The sequence below is a fragment of the Arabidopsis lyrata genome (genome assembly GCF_000004255.2).
Source record: "Arabidopsis lyrata subsp. lyrata unplaced genomic scaffold ARALYscaffold_7, whole genome shotgun sequence".
Taxonomy (NCBI): domain Eukaryota; kingdom Viridiplantae; phylum Streptophyta; class Magnoliopsida; order Brassicales; family Brassicaceae; genus Arabidopsis; species Arabidopsis lyrata.
The window spans coordinates 486,044-504,097 of NW_003302549.1; the positions used below are offsets into that span (position 1 = coordinate 486,044).

An 18,054-nucleotide genomic window follows, 5' to 3' on the forward strand; every position below is an offset into this window, starting at 1 on the left:
GACAAAACAAAAAACAAAAAAAAACTGGATGATAATATTTTCTTATGTTTATTTTTAATGAAAAAAAAAAAATCTAGGGAGGGTGATATTGATAAATTAAAAGTCAGAGGGCAAATTTGTGCTACTTCTTCGAAACTCAAGAAACGACGCCGTTTCTGTTGTAGGGTTAAGTGCTCTGTTCACTTGTCGTTCCCTCTCACTTGTATTTTCCTCCTCTCCTTTAGATTCCCATTCTAAGGAAAAAAAACTCAACTTTGTCTTGTGCAAAATCTTAAGATCAGAGATGGCGTCGTTTTGCAGATCAGCGTTAATGGCAGGTTCCAGAAACTTAGTATCAAGATCCAGAACCGTAACTCAAAAGTCCCTCAATCTTAAACCCACAACTACTTCATCTCCTTTCGCTTCAATGTCCCAATCCATCCCTCGCGCTTCAAGGTAAGTACTCATTTTTCAGCTGATTCAAGAAATTTAACACATTTCTTATTCGAACAAAGTAAATTTTAGAGAATACTCATGTTTTTAATCAGAAGCTTTCTCAATGCAATTGTGAAGGGTTCTCTCTGCTTTGGGAAGTGTTGAAACGATGATTCCACTTCACAGTGCCGTTGCTTCAGCTCGGCTCCGGTCAAGCATCGCTGCTGATTCCTCTTGTTGGAGCTTGCTTTCTCAGGGTTTGTTTTTCCCTCTCTTCCTTGCTGTTTTCTTGTACATTATCCTTAAATTTGTTGTCTTCCGGTGGATTGATTCTGTTTTCTGCTTTATCTATTGTGCATTTGGAAAGTTTTGAGGGTAAGATTGAACCTGAAGATTTATTCTTTAGTAAGCTAGAATCTCTCTTTTGAAATGGGATCAAAACTCTTAAAAGGATAGCAAGAGGTTAGATTAAGTTAGATGATATTCTTCAATACAAGCATGATTGTGGCAAGAGGTTTTTCATTAGTCTACACTCTTTAGATTCAAAGTGGTTTTTTTTAGCTCAAGCAATACTGCTTCAGATGTGAAAGACATGTTTTTTATAGTGAACAAAAGTTGGAAGGATTGTGTCTTCACTCGGTATAGTTTCGATTGGGACAAAGCCTGATAAAGATCAAAACTTTGACAGATTTTTAAAGAAAGGAATTGTTACTTCTCTGTCTTGTTGAGATGTCTAGTTGGTCTTAGATTATTTAGCTGCTTATTATGTTTTTCTAAAGCTTTGCTTCTCTGACTTGTGGTTTTTCTACTTAATGCGATAGGACTTGCCACGCCTTTGTGACCCCGGTCTGCTGGATCTATATAAGGCGAAAATAATCAAAATATTAGGACTTGCTTTCACACAATGAATGAACAAGAATAGTGTTATTTTCTAGTTCGAACTCTTTCGTCAATGTATTGTTGTGGTTCACAAGGATTTGTTGTTTCAAACTTCTTGCAATCTATCTATCGCTATTTGGATCCACACATTTTGGGGCCTTTTGCTGCACTCTAAACTCAGCATTTCTTTTCTTTGTTCATGATATCAAATTGTGTTCATGCAATTACAACTAGGAATCTCTGCATTTTTCGATTTCTGAATCTTGTTAGCTGATCCTCTTCCCATTTCTCTCGTCTCTTAGAACTGGGAGTTCCTCGGTGACACGATCATTAGCATTGGACCATTGGTCTTGATCTTGAAGCGTCCATGGGTTGATACTTGATACTGTACTGTTTAAGACTACTTGATGTGACCAGTTTTTGGACCGGTTTGCTCCGGTTTAGGACCAGATTGTTTCCCAATTTGGTTCATGCTATCTTGGTTCAGTTTTTTTGAGTATGGAAGGGGATATATACACATCTCAGATTATTAATCATCATATTTTAAGCATTCTAGTGAACACATAAGAATTATTCATTGCATTCTAACGAACATAATCAAACTGAAAACCCTACCAACTAATAATTGTGAATCCAAACTTTCTTGCAGTCTACTCTTAAACTCATTCTTGGTCACCAACTATGTATGTATGTAACTATAATATTGATATTTATGAACAATATACCAAACAAACATATTCGAGAGCCCCACATTCACCAGACAATTCGTCCAACGCCAATCTCGCCAGCCTTGAGCTTAAATTACCAAAGGGACAAAAAAAAGTTAAAGATGAAGAAAAAAATTGATTATATTTATAAACACTAAATTACTAGTTGAATTTAGTGGGAATTTGTTGATAATGCCACAATTATGAGTTTATATTTTAAAATGCCATTTCTGAAAACTGCTTTTTCAAAAAGCCATTTTTTACTTATGAATAATATTAAGAAAAATATACAAATAGGATTTCTTATACAAATATACATGATTCAGCCTTCCGTTACAAATAGTCGGAACAAAAATATGAATTTGCTCCATAATCTCTTTACCTTTGGCATTAATTAGTCATTTCATTTGAACGTCATTTCTGTTAAGTGAAGAGTAAAAGTCTAATACAAAAATTTGAAACGAAAAGTTAAATCGATTTTACTTTTGCCTTTGTGTCTCTGTGTATCCCCCACCACCTCCATATCTAGTTAACCGCGTAACGAGATGGACGGGCACAACTATATAGTCTATATTATAAGACATGTGTGTGTGTGTGCATGCCTATATAATATAGCTCATGTTCTTCTAATTCCTAACTCGAACAAGAAACAGTAAGAGAGAACTTATAATAGAAAAGGCTATATGGGGAATTGTGCACTAAAGCCAAAAGTTCTGTCAGAAACCGGAGCTCCGGCGCCGGAGGAGCTCAAGGATTCACTTCTTGAATACCATAAGATCGACGCTGCAAAATCTCTTAGCAACTTGTTCCTTCAAGTAAGCCACTACAAATTAAACACACCAACATAATGTAACACTGTTAGGATGCTATATTCTTGATTCTGTTATTTTTATGTCTCATTTGGAGTTTTGGTTAATAGGACAAGACAGAGAAGACAACGAAAGAAGACGAGAAGATCACACCAGAAAAAATGCCGGTAACTGAAGATCTGAAAACAGCTTTGGCGGAGGAAAAATCTCCGACTAAAGAGGCAAAATCTCCGGTAACAGAGACCAAATATGCGATAACAGAGACAAAAGCTCCGGCTGACGAGAATATAACTGAAAATCTGAAAACAGTTTTGGAGGAGGCAAAATCTCCGGCAACAGAGACAAAAACTCCTATTACCGAGACAAAAGCTCCGGTTGATGATCAGAAGGTGAAGAACGAAGAGGCCATTCGTAAAGAGAAAGTCATTGACGTTGTGACTGTGAAAGAGACCGGAACAGAGGCGAAAGCAGAGGAGGTGGGAAGAGAAGCAGCACAGTGAAACAGCCTTGAAACGCCAGTTTTTGCGTTCTTGATAGCAAAATGCTTGTTTTGGAATTTTGTTTAGATTTTATTTTTCCTCGATAGAAAACCGCAAACGCTGGATTCGTTATATGAATTGAAAACTTCAGATTTCCTTTAAACCGTTCCGTCAACCAAAATAAAAAAGTCCTAAGATTGTTAATTCATTTGAAACGCCAATTTTCTGCGACAGCGATTCATAGAGAATGCATGCATAAATGGGGGCCCGTTACAACACCTTCTAAACTTTTTGTTTGCATTCACACGGGCCGATATGGGCCGTAGTATTAAAATTTGTAAGCTTAGTGGGCCGGGCGATCGAGATCTACCGAGCGGGTAAGAACCGGATCGGAAATACGGGTCCGGATTTTGAGCATTAAATAGTGAAACAACTAACTCGACAAACCTTTTAATTGCAGCAATTTAAGAGGCCACCCAACTCTCGAGCCTAGACTTCTCAATTATACATGTAGCGAACAGCCAATTACATATAGACACGTGTACATAGTTTGTTGGTAGTTATAATAAACGCGGCCACTACTAACCACCACCGGTTCATGGACGACCGACCTACCAAAGTTAAAGTGAGTTCTTCAACAAATATGCAACCAAACGAAGAATTTTTGTTTAACATCAAATGTGTTTTTGTGAAACGTTCGATTAATATTTAGATTGGTGAACATATATATTTCGATTTATGGTATATCAAAGTCCAAAGCTGGATAATACTTGCACACTTCTTTGAACTGAATCTATTTTCTTATTTTTATTAAAAACAAAAAAAAAATCAAGAAAATGAATTCAGTCTTTTTTTTAATCTCAAAATGGATTAGTACACGATAACTTATGAGGAATCAAACGAAATCTTTGTAGATGCATGGTTTTATTTATTTCATATGATTCAATTATAAAGCTGATCACATAAGTGATGTGAAACGAGAATGAATGCATTAATTGTTATAGGGCGAGATAGGTAGTAATTCGAATTTTATCCACAACGTCCAACCGGATTGTGTTCCATAATGCTAATGACAAGAAGAAGAAGAAAAAAATCCACAACGTGGCATAGTCATATAGTCCAAAAATAGAGAAAGTGAAAAGGACATCTAAATTATACTATCTAACTATTTTTATCCATAGCTAATTTACATGCTTTTAAACCGTGAGAGTGTTATATTTCCGTCATAAATTCCCAGCAAATAATTCGGCCATGCAAGGAAATTCACAGGACGTTTAACTGGTGCTACCAGTCTTGTAGCTAATTTGGGTATTACGAAAAAATCTAGGACAGTAAATTCAGTCACGTGTCAACTATGACACAGTAGTTTTTTTTTTTTTCTTAATAGTGAATTTAACCGCATAAAACAAATTATGGCCATTTTGCTGTTAATTTTTATAAATGGTCATTTTCTAGTCAACAATAATTTATAATGTAATTTTGTTTTAAGATTTTTACCCTAAAATGGCATATCAGTCAACATTCATATATAGTATTATATCCAATGAATTAAATAACTTTCTTAATTTCATGCAATGAAAAAGTTAAGTATAGAAAAAAATCCTAGTCTCATAATTTACTGGTGAAAGCAATAAAAGGGTTATTAATATCTCTATCTACTCCTCTCATCTGTAAATGCCCATATATGCACCACTCCCTTGAGAGAATCACACAACATAAACCCCAATCTCTCACTCAGACAAAGACAGAGACAGAAACAATGGCGAAATCTCCAGAAACAGAGCATCCGAACAAAGTCTTTGGTTGGGGTGCTAGAGACAAATCCGGTGTTCTCTCTCCTTTTCACTTCTCTAGAAGGTTTCCTTACTTCTCATCATCTTCTCTTTTCATTATCTCCTTTGATAATTCTTTTCGTACTTGTTTCAACAAAAGATTTTGTCTAAATTTGGTCCGAGATCTATTATAAAGTTTTGCTGTTCTTTTGTCTGTCTCCGATAATTGGTCTAATTTTTGCAGAGACAATGGTGAAAATGATGTGACAGTGAAGATCTTGTTTTGTGGAGTTTGCCACACTGATTTACACACCATCAAAAATGACTGGGGATACACGTATTACCCAGTAGTTCCAGGGTAATATCGAAACAAAATTTCAAACAGAGATTTCGAATTAAACAAGTTTTCGATTATAGTAACAAAAACTTTTTCTATAATAAATCAGGCATGAAATCGTTGGGATCGCTACAAAAGTTGGTAAGAACGTGACTAAATTCAAAGAAGGAGATCGTGTCGGAGTAGGAGTGATCGCTGGTTCGTGCCAATCTTGCGAATCTTGTGACCAAGATCTTGAAAATTACTGTCCTCAAATGTCTTTCACATACAATGCGATTGCATCCGATGGAACCAAGAACTACGGTGGCTATTCGGAGAACATTGTGGTTGATCAACGGTTTGTTTTGCGGTTTCCTGAGAATTTACCAAGCGATTCGGGTGCGCCGTTGCTGTGTGCTGGAATCACTGTGTATAGTCCAATGAAGTATTATGGTATGACTGAGGCAGGGAAGCATTTGGGTGTTGCTGGACTTGGTGGGCTTGGTCATGTTGCTGTTAAGATTGGTAAAGCTTTTGGTTTGAAAGTTACTGTGATTAGTTCTTCTTCTAAGAAAGAAGAGGAAGCCATTAATCATCTTGGTGCTGATTCGTTTCTTGTCACATCTGATCCTCAGAAAATGAAGGTAACGAGAGTCATTTTAAACTAACTTGCTTCAATCCGGTTCAGTTTCAGAAAATAATTAAATAGAGTGACTTTATCTTGGTTTTGTTTTGTTTGGAACACTTAGGCTGCAATTGGAACAATGGACTACATTATCGACACAATATCAGCAGTACATGCTCTGTATCCGTTGCTCGGGTTACTCAAAGTCAACGGAAAGCTCATCGCTTTAGGCTTACCTGAGAAGCCTCTAGAGCTGCCAATGTTCCCTCTTGTTCTCGGTAAAAAACGGAACATAAGAAAACTTTTGTCTGCAAGATCTTATATTGAGTGTAACACAAGTTAACTTGACTTACTGTTTACAGGAAGGAAAATGGTGGGAGGAAGTGACGTGGGAGGGTTGAAGGAGACACAAGAAATGCTTGATTTCTGCGCTAAGCACAACATTACGGCTGATATTGAATTGATTAAGATGGATGAGATTAACTCTGCTATGGAGAGGCTTGCTAAGTCTGATGTTAGGTACAGGTTCGTGATCGACGTGGCTAACTCCTTGAGCCCTCCATGACTGAGCCGAATCTAAGAATCAACCATTGAGGAGGCTTTAAATCTATGTCATAATCTTGTGTTCGTGTCTCTCGTGTTATCTTCGTTTTCTGCTTTCTGTTTGAGAATCAGTTTCTTCTCAGACAAGTTACCTTATTTCTTTGTTTTCTTCTCATGTTCTGTTTCCTAAGAGAAACTCTTTCTTATTCGAGATATAAAACTTTGATCCATCTTTATTCTTTAGTTTGCTTAATAATATAAAATTGGGTCTCAAACCTAAATATAGCTTTAAACTCTTAAGAATCTCAATATGCAAAATCATTGGATTGAGATTTAAAATCCAACATATGAGTTTATTAATTAATATGGAAATTACAATCAAGCTATTTTGGGAGAAGGAGAAGGAGAAGAGTCGTCGGAGTTTGGATTCTGACAAAAGCCACGAAGGACATTGGCTTCCTCAGGCGTAAATCCGAGAGAAGTGAGCATTGCCGGCCAACAATTGGTAGTGATGATATCGACGGCTTCGCAACAACTAACACCAAGTTTTGTTTCACCGTTGAGGAAGAAGAGAACGATCTCATTGGTGCACGATTTCAGCTCGTATAATACGTTCCAGCATTCCATTAGCCCTCCACTTTGAAGCCTCGCCGCTATGTTGGTTGATGACTCCGCCGGGAGATCTCTGCCAGAGACGGTGGTGTTTAGGAAGAGGATGAGAAGTGTGACGGTGGAGAAAAGGAAAGTAGTGTGTGAAGACATTGGTGTAGTTTTTGTTTGGAGTTTTAGTGTGATAAGACTAGCTTGTGATGGTTTGGTATTTATAGCATGTTTATGGAATGATCTTTTGGGTTAGTGGAGATTAAAGAGTAATTAAAAAGTTTATTAGTGGGGGGGATAAGTGAAAGTAAATGATTAGTGGTGGATGGTGTGATTAAGAGTAATTACACAAAAATTAGTGAAGCGTCAAGCGTATTAGGCTTTTGGTGAAGAAGGCCAACGGACAATGAAATAATACGAAAGGTTGGATTTCAAAAATAAAAGGTTGGCTTTCAAAATATAAATTAATATCTGATGCAACCTAAACAACAAAAGTGGCTGTAGTTTAGTGGTAAGAATTCCACGTTGTGGCCGTGGAGACCTGGGCTCGAATCCCAGCAGCCACATTCATTTTTAGTAACTTTCTGAAAATAATATATTTTGGGCCTCCAAACTTAGTGGCCCACTATACTTCCTATTAGCCCATATATTGGTATCTATATATTTTGACTTAAATAAAAAAAAATTCTGGTTTTATTTCAGACTACATATAGCTACAACTTTTTTTTTCTGTGTGCAACTCGTTATGGCACTAATTTAACACATATTTTTCAATGTTCTCATTTTTCAATATTTTTAAAAAATGAAAATGGTAAATAATAAACGAGAGCAAATAAATGAACGAGAGCAAAAAAAAAAAAAAAAAGAGCAAATGAAATGAGAAAACAAGAGCCGAGAATAATTAAAGAAAAGAACGTAAAAGTGGTAAAAAATTAAAATAGAGTTCAATTAAAAACCCATACTACAACTCTATAACCTCGATTGGGTCTAGCTAGTTGGAACTTTGACTTTTGATGGCTCAATCATTCGGATTTAGGCCTAACCTTAATTAGTTAACTCCCATATGATTAGATGATCTAATTATAAATTAATCGGTAAAGGCACTTTTTATCATTGGAATTTTTGATTAAATAGCCTATACTAGTCGAGTAGTCGTTACATGTGATTACTGTATCAGTGATATAATTAACATGGGTTTTTATTTTTTTCCTAGACATGGAAAGAGGTTAAGCGCCAATAATAAAATAAGACTTCCTAATAGTAAAATCCATGTGATTACTTTTTTTTTTTTTTTTTCATCTGCTAGTAGTTACTAGCTACCGACAGATTGTGAGTGCGAAACAGACATAACACAGTAGATGAAAAATTGAAAAAGTAGTTAAAATAGTTATCTTCTTTTTGGAACCAGTTTTAACACGAAAAAGACACGAGTCATTGACCTATATAAGCTAGCCTATAATAATATATACATTTATCAAACTGTATACACAAAAGTTTGCATATTTAAATGTAATCCCGAATAGCGAATAGTATTAGAAGTTTAACAATAAATTAACACTAACTTTTTCCTGTGGATAACACAATAATTCGATTCTAACAATTATGCCTGTCTAGTGTCTATTAGTCGCCAGTTTTAAAATAGTGCAATACAGTGAAAACATTTTAAAACACATGCTTCATCTAATCTTTTTGGCAATTCTTATAGCTACTTTTTAGTGGTGCCGATATTATATATGTTTATGCTATTAGTTAATTATGAATTGTACAGATTGCCCGATTTGTTGGTGGAGCCTTGTAGGCCATCGAATGCTTTCGAACAAATAATGGCCCATATATCGACCGACGAATATTTGTACTCCCATGAATACAACAATCTAGTTTCAAGTAAAATGTGTTCAAATTATTTTAGAACTTGTATCGTAGTTTTAAAAGCTAAACCAATTGTATAATTACGTTTGTTTTTTCCAGCTGCTTGGCTGGTTAAATATGGCAATTTTTGGCAACATCTATATAGGAGCATATTTTATATTTTTGTTCACCTGTGGCTATCGTATATTAATTTTGATAGAAAGACTAACTTTGTACCATCCAAATAATGATTCGGTTATCATTTCGCCATCAAATAATCGATTTATACCTAATACTGCGAAGATAGAGACATTTTAACAATACTATTTACGATAATTCGGTAGAATATAGTAGTCTATGCATTGATGACATCGTCGGCTCTAATCAGCTTTTATAATACTTATTAACATCATTATGAACTAGGGGGTTTTACGAATTCACCATAATAATACTCCCTCCGTTTCACAAAGAGTGTCGTTTTAAGGTTTTAATTTCGTTTCACAAAGAGTGTCGTTTTGTGTTTTCAATGCAGTTTTAAAGACTAATTTCTTTTTTAACCTCACTATTTTAGCTTATTAATTAGAGAGAGGGTATTGTTTAGTGTATTAATAAGGGGTATAAATGAAATTTGTTTACTTTTCTTAATTTGTGTGAAAAAAATGTTAGAATGACACTCTTTGTAAAACAGAGAGAATATTAATTTAGGCAAACAAAAAAAGACATAATTTGTAGATTTTTACACGTTTAAAATTATTTATAGAATGTTTTCTAAGAATCATTTTATATTTTGAACACTATAAAATGATTAAAGCGCCCAAAATGAAGAAAAGGGTTACGCCACCGACAAGATTTTTACCTTCTACATATTAAATGTTAAAACTCACAAAGAAACAAATTGTTTATCCAAAGTTGGTTTGGAAAAGATACTGATCCAACGGGCACGGATTTGAATACATTGTTTAATTAATACAACCAAATTATTCTTATGCAGTGTGTACCTACTTAGAAGCTTACACAGAAAAAAAAAAGCTTCTAAACTTTAGTTTTCTTTTTTTCCATCATTATAATATTCACATGTTACATAATAAGTTTGGATGTTACAATAAATGATCCAATAATTAACAAAATAAATCTGATCCTCCAAACATAATAAAGTTTCGCATACTAAAAATAGTTTCTCCATTTTATAATATAAATCGTTTTAGCTAAAAACACGACGACTAAAAAGATCTACTTTTTTAAGTTTAGTTAATCATAAAAGAGACCGCATAATATAAATAATTATAAAATAATAAAATAATATATATCCTGCATAGAAACTCCAAAACGACTTATATTGTAAAATAAAAAAGGTTAGCTAAAACGCTTTATATTATGAAACGGAGGGAGTATTTTATTTTCCTAAAAACGAATTCTTTGATATATGGATTGGTTTTTTTTTTGGTTAAAATTGATATATGGATTGGTTGGCAACATAAAAACGAGTTCTTTGATATATGGATTGGTTGGCAAGAATAACAAGATGTGGAGTTTAATAATAGACAATAAAAACTTCAGGGGCTTTTTGGAAATTACAGCGCTGTAAAAATCAACGACATTAATCTGGACCCGATCACGAGGACCCGGATCCGTATCGCTAAACAGTTTAACTTTCGCCATCTCAAAATTTTCTGAAGAACCTTGTAAATATCTCTCAGTTTCATTCACTCACTGACTCGCTCGAAAATAAAAATCCTTTTTTTTTTTTGGAGTATTTCTTCTACCTTTCACCAACTCTTGAAGGTGGGAAACAGTCCAGCTCCACCACCACCATAGGCCATAACCATCGTCGTTTTCTACGGGACCCACTTATTTCGTGACGTTTCTCTTTGTGTATATACATACAATTGTTTCAATCTCAATTTGCTGTCCACATTTTAACACAACTCTATCTGGGGTTGTGTCTGAATCTCTTCTCTCTCATTCCTATATATCTCAATCTAATCTATCACAAACCCTGATTTCACATTGCTTTTGTCAGTCTGTAAAATTCTCTTGAATCAGTGAATCACTCACTTAATTCCAAAAGAGCTTTTTCTTTTCTTTATTTGCTTGTTGTGGAATCTATAGCTGTGTCTCCGGAGAAAGTGAGACTCTTGGAAAATTTCGTTTTTTTTTCCTTCGGGATCTCTTCTTTTCGTTTTATTTAATAATTATAAGGCGACCCAACATTTATTGTCGATTCGGTTTATTTCGTCTCATTCGTCTTCCTAGTGCATCTGTGCATGCTCTGAATCTGTGTAATGGGAGTTCAACAGTCTGGATCCATTATCCTAGCCGGGTCGGGTCAAGGTCTCTGAGCAAGAGAGACAATTCGTTTGATTCGGTGTAGAAGACATGAATACTGGTGGTCGGCTCATTGCTGGTTCTCACAACAGAAACGAATTCGTTCTGATTAACGCTGATGAGAGTGCAAGAGTAAGAAAATACTTCCTACAAAAGAAATTTCATTTTTCACTCTTTTGTATGAATTTATAACGAAAAATGTTTTTTTTTTTTTTTTCCTGTTCTGGGATCTAAATTATGAGAATCTAGATGGAATATTTGATCTGAAATTGGAAGTTTCTAGGGAGTAATGCCGCAACCCACATGTTCTGTTTTTCTTTCTTGAAGTAGTGTTGCATGATTCATACGTGTCGGCAGAGATGTCCTGCGAACCGAATTCAATGTCGTAGCAGTAGCAATAAGTTCAATGAAAGTCCTTTTTTTTTCTTGGTTTGTTTGAGCTGGTGTCTTTATTGCATTCCACCTGATTCAGATGGGATACTAATTACTAATAACTGTCTCAATTATGTAAAAATGACAACTTTATGAAATTCAGTTTCATAATTATGTAATTCATACTCTATGAATGTTGTTTTGAGTCTATATCATCTTTAGGATTTGATAAAGATGCAATTTGATGATAAAAAAGACTCATTATTTGTTCTCTTTTTCTATATAGATACGATCAGTACAAGAACTGAGTGGGCAAACATGTCAAATCTGTGGAGATGAAATCGAATTAACTGTTAACGGTGAGCTCTTTGTTGCGTGCAACGAATGCGCATTCCCGGTTTGTAGACCATGCTATGAGTATGAACGTAGAGAAGGAAATCAAGCTTGTCCTCAGTGCAAAACTCGATACAAGCGGATTAAAGGTAGTCCACGGGTTGATGGAGATGATGATGAAGAAGAAGACATTGATGATCTTGAGTATGAGTTTAATCATGGGATGGACCCTGAACATGCCGCTGAAGCCGCGCTATCTTCACGCCTTAACACTGGTCGTGGTGGATTAGATTCAGCTCCACCTGGATCTCAGATTCCTCTCTTGACTTATTGTGATGAGGTGAGGAATCCAAATTGTTTGATATCACTGAAAATGTTGTTGCTTTGATGATTCTTTTTCTTATAAGTAGTATATTTTTGTTTTTTCAGGATGCTGATATGTATTCTGATCGACATGCTCTTATCGTGCCTCCTTCAACGGGATATGGGAATCGAGTCTATCCTGCACCGTTTACAGATTCTTCTGCACCTCGTATGTGTTTACTTTTATGATTCTTACAACTTGGTTTTTAGATGATTTATTCACCTTCTAATGAGTTATGAAATGGTTTTGTTTGTTGTTAACAGCACAGGCAAGATCAATGGTTCCTCAGAAAGATATTGCGGAATATGGATATGGAAGTGTTGCTTGGAAGGACCGTATGGAAGTCTGGAAGAGACGACAAGGCGAAAAGCTTCAAGTTATTAAGCATGAAGGAGGAAACGATGGTCGGGGTGTCAATAATGACGATGAACTGGATGATCCTGACATGCCCATGTAAGTTTAATGGTTTGTTAAAATCTAACAAAATGTCAGATGAAATCATGCTCTGAAATTTTTGTCTTCAATGGTTTTGTTTTCTTATTGTTGTTTTAACATTTTTGGTGCTACCTAAATCAGGATGGATGAAGGAAGACAACCTCTCTCAAGAAAGCTACCTATTCGTTCAAGCAGAATAAATCCCTATAGAATGTTAATTCTGTGCCGGCTCGCGATTCTTGGCCTTTTCTTTCATTATAGAATTCTCCATCCAGTCAATGATGCTTATGGATTATGGTTAACGTCAGTTATATGCGAAATATGGTTCGCCGTATCTTGGATTCTTGATCAATTCCCCAAATGGTATCCTATAGAGCGTGAAACATACCTCGATAGACTCTCTCTCAGGTATCATAAACATAAAAAGACTACTTCTTGTCTGCAAATATTCATTTTTTACATTCCCAAAGATTTTTGAAACTCTCTTTCTCTTACATTAGGTACGAGAAGGAAGGAAAACCGTCAGGATTAGCTCCTGTTGATGTTTTTGTTAGTACAGTGGATCCGTTGAAAGAGCCACCGTTGATTACAGCAAACACTGTTCTTTCGATTCTAGCAGTTGATTATCCTGTGGATAAGGTTGCGTGTTATGTATCGGACGATGGTGCAGCGATGCTTACATTTGAAGCTCTCTCTGATACAGCTGAGTTTGCTAGAAAGTGGGTTCCTTTCTGTAAGAAGTTTAATATCGAGCCACGAGCTCCCGAGTGGTATTTTTCTCAGAAGATGGATTATTTGAAGAACAAAGTTCATCCTGCTTTTGTCAGGGAACGTCGTGCTATGAAGGTTTTCGTTGTTGCTTATTCTTTTTCTGCGTATATCCCATCATAAGAGTTCTGTTTTAAGAATTTGATTTACGTTTTTTGTTTGTTTGTTTGTTGCAGAGAGATTATGAGGAGTTTAAAGTGAAGATAAATGCATTGGTTGCTACAGCACAGAAAGTGCCTGAGGAAGGTTGGACTATGCAAGATGGAACTCCTTGGCCTGGAAATAACGTCCGTGACCATCCCGGAATGATTCAGGTAATGATGAGTTTGATCGAATATAGAAAAACGAAAGCGGTTTTTATCCTCTTCACTTTGTTTTTCTGGATCGGTTTTGGTTCGGTTAAACTGGAATGAACATTCTAGTTCTCAATATATCTTCAGCCAGAAGCCTTTTTAAAAGATTTTTAAAATGACAGGTGTTCTTGGGACACAGCGGAGTTCGTGATACAGATGGTAATGAGTTACCACGTCTAGTGTATGTTTCTCGTGAGAAGCGTCCTGGATTTGATCATCACAAAAAAGCTGGAGCTATGAATTCCTTGGTAAGGATAATGTGTTTCTTTATTTATTACTCTCTCTTTTCGCGTCCCTGAGTTCTCATAAACTAAAACTCATCTTACATCTCTCTCTTCTTGAAGATCCGAGTGTCTGCTGTTCTATCAAACGCTCCATACCTTCTTAATGTCGATTGTGATCACTACATCAACAACAGCAAAGCAATTAGAGAAGCTATGTGTTTCATGATGGATCCGCAATCCGGGAAGAAAGTTTGTTATGTTCAGTTTCCGCAAAGATTTGATGGGATTGATAGACATGATAGATACTCAAACCGTAACGTGGTGTTCTTTGATGTATGTGTCCTTATGTCTTTGGCTTTGTTTCTGATTATGTTTTACTGCTCTTCCTCCTTTCTCATTTGATACTTTTTTGGTGTGAAAACAGATTAACATGAAAGGTCTTGATGGGATACAAGGACCGATTTATGTCGGGACAGGTTGTGTGTTTAGAAGACAAGCTCTTTATGGTTTTGACGCACCAAAGAAGAAGAAACCACCAGGCAAAACCTGTAACTGTTGGCCTAAATGGTGTTGTTTGTGTTGTGGGTTGAGAAAGAAGAGTAAAACGAAAGCTAAAGATAAGAAAAATAACACTAAAGAGACTTCAAAGCAGATTCATGCGCTAGAGAACGTCGAAGAAGGTGTTATCGTCCCAGGTAAAAAAAGGGTAAAGAAACAAAACATTTCTTATGTGGTTTCTATCTTGTTGAAAGTCTAAATAGCTGTTTTTGATTGTTAGTGTCAAATGTTGAGAAGAGATCTGAAGCAACACAGCTGAAATTGGAGAAGAAGTTTGGACAATCTCCGGTTTTCGTTGCCTCTGCTGTTCTACAGAACGGTGGAGTTCCCCGTAACGCAAGCCCCGCATGTTTGTTAAGAGAAGCCATTCAAGTTATTAGCTGCGGGTACGAAGATAAAACCGAATGGGGAAAAGAGGTAAAAAACATTACAAAGTTTTCTACTTTTGAAAACTACAAAAGTTCTTCTGATCTCATTCTAGCTAATAATTACTCGCAGATCGGGTGGATTTATGGATCGGTGACTGAAGATATTTTGACGGGTTTCAAGATGCATTGCCATGGATGGAGATCTGTGTACTGTATGCCTAAGCGTGCAGCTTTTAAAGGATCTGCTCCAATTAACTTGTCAGATCGTCTTCATCAAGTTCTACGTTGGGCTCTTGGCTCTGTAGAGATTTTCTTGAGCAGACATTGTCCGATATGGTATGGTTATGGTGGTGGTTTAAAATGGTTGGAGAGATTCTCTTACATCAACTCTGTTGTCTATCCTTGGACTTCACTTCCATTAATCGTCTACTGCTCTCTCCCGGCGGTTTGTTTACTCACAGGAAAATTCATCGTCCCCGAGGTACTATATCGATAACCTCTGCATTTTCAGTTTGGTTTGTTCAGTTTGGAGATTTTCTAAATGTTTTGTTTTTATTTTGACAGATAAGCAACTACGCAGGTATACTCTTCATGCTCATGTTCATATCCATAGCAGTAACTGGAATTCTTGAAATGCAATGGGGAGGTGTTGGAATCGACGATTGGTGGAGAAACGAGCAATTTTGGGTTATCGGAGGGGCCTCCTCGCATTTATTTGCTCTGTTTCAAGGTTTGCTTAAAGTTCTAGCCGGAGTCAACACGAATTTCACAGTCACCTCAAAAGCAGCAGACGATGGAGCTTTCTCTGAGCTTTACATCTTCAAGTGGACAACTTTGTTGATTCCCCCGACAACACTTCTGATAATAAACATCATTGGAGTTATTGTCGGCGTTTCGGATGCAATTAGCAATGGTTATGACTCATGGGGACCTCTCTTTGGGAGACTGTTCTTCGCTCTTTGGGTCATTGTTCATTTATACCCATTCCTCAAGGGAATGCTTGGGAAGCAAGACAAAATGCCTACGATTATTGTGGTTTGGTCTATTCTTTTAGCTTCGATCTTGACGCTATTGTGGGTTAGAGTTAACCCGTTTGTGGCTAAAGGGGGACCAGTGTTGGAGATCTGTGGTCTGAATTGTGGAAACTAAGATTCTGAGTGAAGGAAGAGCAAAGGAGTTTGTGTTGGAGCTTTGGAAGCAAATGTGTCGATGATGATGATGTGTACTCTTTTGGTGGTAGTTGGGTTGGGTGCAAGTGTGTTGTAGACAAAAGATGTGCAGTTTTTACTTTTTACGAGTTTTTTTAAACCATTTTTGTTACCCCTAAATTAATTCTTTTGTTATCATGTTATACTACTAATAGAGTTGTTTTGTTTTTCTTTTTTACATATACTTTTAGTTATTCCCTAGTTATTGTATAATACTGATAAGGATCATATACACACACTTTGTTAATAATGGATTTTAGTGCTGTTTTATACTTTTTTTTTGTAAATTAAAACTTGTGTTAAACTATCATTTGTATAATTGTATTTAAATCCGTCTGTTGCGGTAATAAAACTGTTTTATAGTAAATGACTAAATGTGATATATAGAAGAAAAAAAAGGTTACCGATTTGCAAAATTCTCGTAAAAGTTAATTGTTCATATTCGATCGTATCGTAGATCATCAATTATGAAAAAATAAATGTAACGTTATGATTGAAAAAAACTTGTTACAGTAACGTAAATAAGACTTACTAAACCTAATCGAACGGCTGCAAAGCCACCGCATGTCCAACATCGGATGATGCTGCGATTAAGATGAGAACACGTGGAATGAAGCAAAAGGGCCCCAAGACGTGTTTATTCCTTATCTACACCGGAATGGCTTTGCATGGACCCCACCAAATCGTATAATTGAAGTCAAACGCATCTCGCTTCAAAAAAAATGGAAATTTAGTAAAACCCCATTAAATTAGTAACAGACATATTCACAGGAGTCGTTGGATCAAGAAAATAAAAGATCTTAAAGTCGGTCAATAATTTTGACGATTCAGGATCGTAATTAAAATACACTCGGTTTCACTGGATCAGGCATGGTTTATCAAGTTTTAATATTATTATCTTTCTCTGAAAGTTGCAAATTTTTCAGAAGACACGTTCTTCTTGCAAACCGACATTGTAGTTTTCTTTTTTTTCATGGTTTAATAGTTTTCCATTTTCCTTCTCTTATATATAAAAGACGACAAAACAAAACGATACAAACAAAAACACAACGATTTACACGTAAACGTGATCAGAGTGGTCAAAAGGGAGACAAGATAAATTCGATCGAGAGAATCAATTATTCGTAAATAATGTTCAATGAAATGGAGACGGAGATTGTTTTTTCTGGAGAATCGGAGACTGCGTTTTCGGAAACGGAGATGGAGGCGGCGGAGCAGCTAGTGCAGTTGAGCGAAGAGGATACGTTGAGCTGTAGCAGCGGCGGCACTGGCTGGAGCGTTTGCGGTTACGACGGATCAGAAGGCAATGATACGAAGAGACAAGAAGATGTTGTTAGTTCGAAGGTTAGAGATCATATTGTCGGAAAGGAGCAAAACGACGGCGTGTGTAGGAATAAGAATGTTACGAACGGACAGAGTTTTATGAAGACGATCATGGAGACGAAGACAAGGATAAATAAGAAGAAGAAGTTTCGGTCTCTCGCGAGCATCTACAGAGCGACGAAGGAGATGACGAAAGTTGAATAGTCGAAGGAATGATGGCTAATTACTTTTTAATGACGTTTGTTAAAAGCGTGTGTTTATTACTATATGTCCTCGTTTTCAATGGTTTTGTATGTCAGTATGTAATATAGAATCTATTGGCGTTGAACCGGGAGAAGGTGCTAGAAGAATTGTGAAGCTTTGCAATAACTTTAACAGAAAATTGTTTTTTTTTTTTTTGGTGAATCACCGGGAGTTTAACTCCCGGATAT

The 18,054-nt window shown here is 36.2% G+C and overlaps 6 protein-coding genes and 1 non-coding gene across 8 annotated transcripts; 6 read left to right on the plus strand and 1 right to left on the minus strand.

Moving 5' to 3' along the window:
* Nucleotides 1-79: 79 nt before the first annotated feature.
* LOC9304972 lies at nt 80-1,866 on the plus strand. Of its 2 annotated transcripts, none has more exons than XM_021019166.1 (3): nt 80-435; nt 553-671; nt 1,596-1,866. In XM_021019166.1, the coding sequence occupies exons 1-3, from the start codon at nt 284-286 to the stop codon at nt 1,613-1,615; spliced, it is 291 nt and encodes a 96-aa protein (XP_020874825.1). In that variant the 5' UTR covers nt 80-283; the 3' UTR covers nt 1,616-1,866. The 2 variants fall into 2 exon arrangements, with proteins under 2 accessions (XP_020874825.1, XP_020874824.1); XM_021019165.1 differs by lacking the exon at nt 1,596-1,866 and adding an exon at nt 1,236-1,486 and having other exon boundaries at nt 85-435.
* Nucleotides 1,867-2,401: 535 nt separating this feature from the next.
* LOC9302913 (neurofilament heavy polypeptide) lies at nt 2,402-3,451 on the plus strand. The gene is made up of 2 exons (XM_002866794.2): nt 2,402-2,815; nt 2,920-3,451. The coding sequence occupies exons 1-2, from the start codon at nt 2,684-2,686 to the stop codon at nt 3,307-3,309; spliced, it is 522 nt and encodes a 173-aa protein (XP_002866840.1). The 5' UTR covers nt 2,402-2,683; the 3' UTR covers nt 3,310-3,451.
* A 1,532-nt stretch (nt 3,452-4,983) lies between these two features.
* LOC9302914 (probable cinnamyl alcohol dehydrogenase 9) lies at nt 4,984-6,785 on the plus strand. The gene is made up of 5 exons (XM_002866795.2): nt 4,984-5,145; nt 5,305-5,418; nt 5,507-6,020; nt 6,126-6,279; nt 6,364-6,785. Exons 1-5 carry the CDS (start codon nt 5,048-5,050, stop codon nt 6,564-6,566), a joined length of 1,083 nt encoding a protein of 360 aa, XP_002866841.1. The 5' UTR covers nt 4,984-5,047; the 3' UTR covers nt 6,567-6,785.
* Nucleotides 6,627-8,162, minus strand: LOC9302915 (egg cell-secreted protein 1.4). Its single transcript, XM_021019164.1, has one exon. It carries the CDS (start codon nt 7,304-7,306, stop codon nt 6,923-6,925), a length of 384 nt encoding a protein of 127 aa, XP_020874823.1. The 5' UTR covers nt 7,307-8,162; the 3' UTR covers nt 6,627-6,922.
* TRNAH-GUG lies at nt 7,639-7,710 on the plus strand. The gene has a single exon. It is a non-coding gene; the product is annotated as a tRNA-His (tRNA).
* Nucleotides 8,163-10,703: 2,541 nt separating the features above from the next.
* Nucleotides 10,704-16,570, plus strand: LOC9304973 (cellulose synthase A catalytic subunit 2 [UDP-forming]). Its single transcript, XM_021017119.1, has 13 exons — nt 10,704-11,449; nt 11,976-12,362; nt 12,452-12,554; nt 12,650-12,839; nt 12,963-13,229; nt 13,322-13,667; nt 13,766-13,903; nt 14,065-14,190; nt 14,287-14,499; nt 14,591-14,861; nt 14,945-15,141; nt 15,223-15,573; nt 15,657-16,570. The coding sequence occupies exons 1-13, from the start codon at nt 11,369-11,371 to the stop codon at nt 16,239-16,241; spliced, it is 3,255 nt and encodes a 1,084-aa protein (XP_020872778.1). The 5' UTR covers nt 10,704-11,368; the 3' UTR covers nt 16,242-16,570.
* Nucleotides 16,571-16,649: 79 nt separating this feature from the next.
* LOC9302916 lies at nt 16,650-18,005 on the plus strand. Its single transcript, XM_021017120.1, has one exon. It carries the CDS (start codon nt 17,432-17,434, stop codon nt 17,825-17,827), a length of 396 nt encoding a protein of 131 aa, XP_020872779.1. The 5' UTR covers nt 16,650-17,431; the 3' UTR covers nt 17,828-18,005.
* The last annotated feature ends 49 nt before the right edge of the window (nt 18,006-18,054 follow it).

Bases quoted from the DNA above. Each gene is read 5' to 3' on its own strand.
- LOC9304972 (XM_021019166.1), top strand. From the start codon at position 284: ATGGCGTCGTTTTGCAGATCAGCGTTAATGGCAGGTTCCAGAAACTTA. The intron at 436-552 runs GTAAGTACTCAT...GCAATTGTGAAG, and splicing joins TCCATCCCTCGCGCTTCAAG to GGTTCTCTCTGCTTTGGGAA. The intron at 672-1,595 runs GTTTGTTTTTCC...CTCGTCTCTTAG, and splicing joins TTGGAGCTTGCTTTCTCAGG to AACTGGGAGTTCCTCGGTGA.
- LOC9302913 (XM_002866794.2), top strand. From the start codon at position 2,684: ATGGGGAATTGTGCACTAAAGCCAAAAGTTCTGTCAGAAACCGGAGCT. The intron at 2,816-2,919 runs GTAAGCCACTAC...TTTGGTTAATAG, and splicing joins TTAGCAACTTGTTCCTTCAA to GACAAGACAGAGAAGACAAC.
- LOC9302914 (XM_002866795.2), top strand. From the start codon at position 5,048: ATGGCGAAATCTCCAGAAACAGAGCATCCGAACAAAGTCTTTGGTTGG. The intron at 5,146-5,304 runs GTTTCCTTACTT...TAATTTTTGCAG, and splicing joins CCTTTTCACTTCTCTAGAAG to AGACAATGGTGAAAATGATG. The intron at 6,280-6,363 runs GTAAAAAACGGA...TACTGTTTACAG, and splicing joins AATGTTCCCTCTTGTTCTCG to GAAGGAAAATGGTGGGAGGA.
- LOC9302915 (XM_021019164.1), bottom strand. From the start codon at position 7,306: ATGTCTTCACACACTACTTTCCTTTTCTCCACCGTCACACTTCTCATC.
- LOC9304973 (XM_021017119.1), top strand. From the start codon at position 11,369: ATGAATACTGGTGGTCGGCTCATTGCTGGTTCTCACAACAGAAACGAA. The intron at 11,450-11,975 runs GTAAGAAAATAC...TTTTCTATATAG, and splicing joins ACGCTGATGAGAGTGCAAGA to ATACGATCAGTACAAGAACT. The intron at 12,840-12,962 runs GTAAGTTTAATG...TACCTAAATCAG, and splicing joins GATGATCCTGACATGCCCAT to GATGGATGAAGGAAGACAAC.
- LOC9302916 (XM_021017120.1), top strand. From the start codon at position 17,432: ATGTTCAATGAAATGGAGACGGAGATTGTTTTTTCTGGAGAATCGGAG.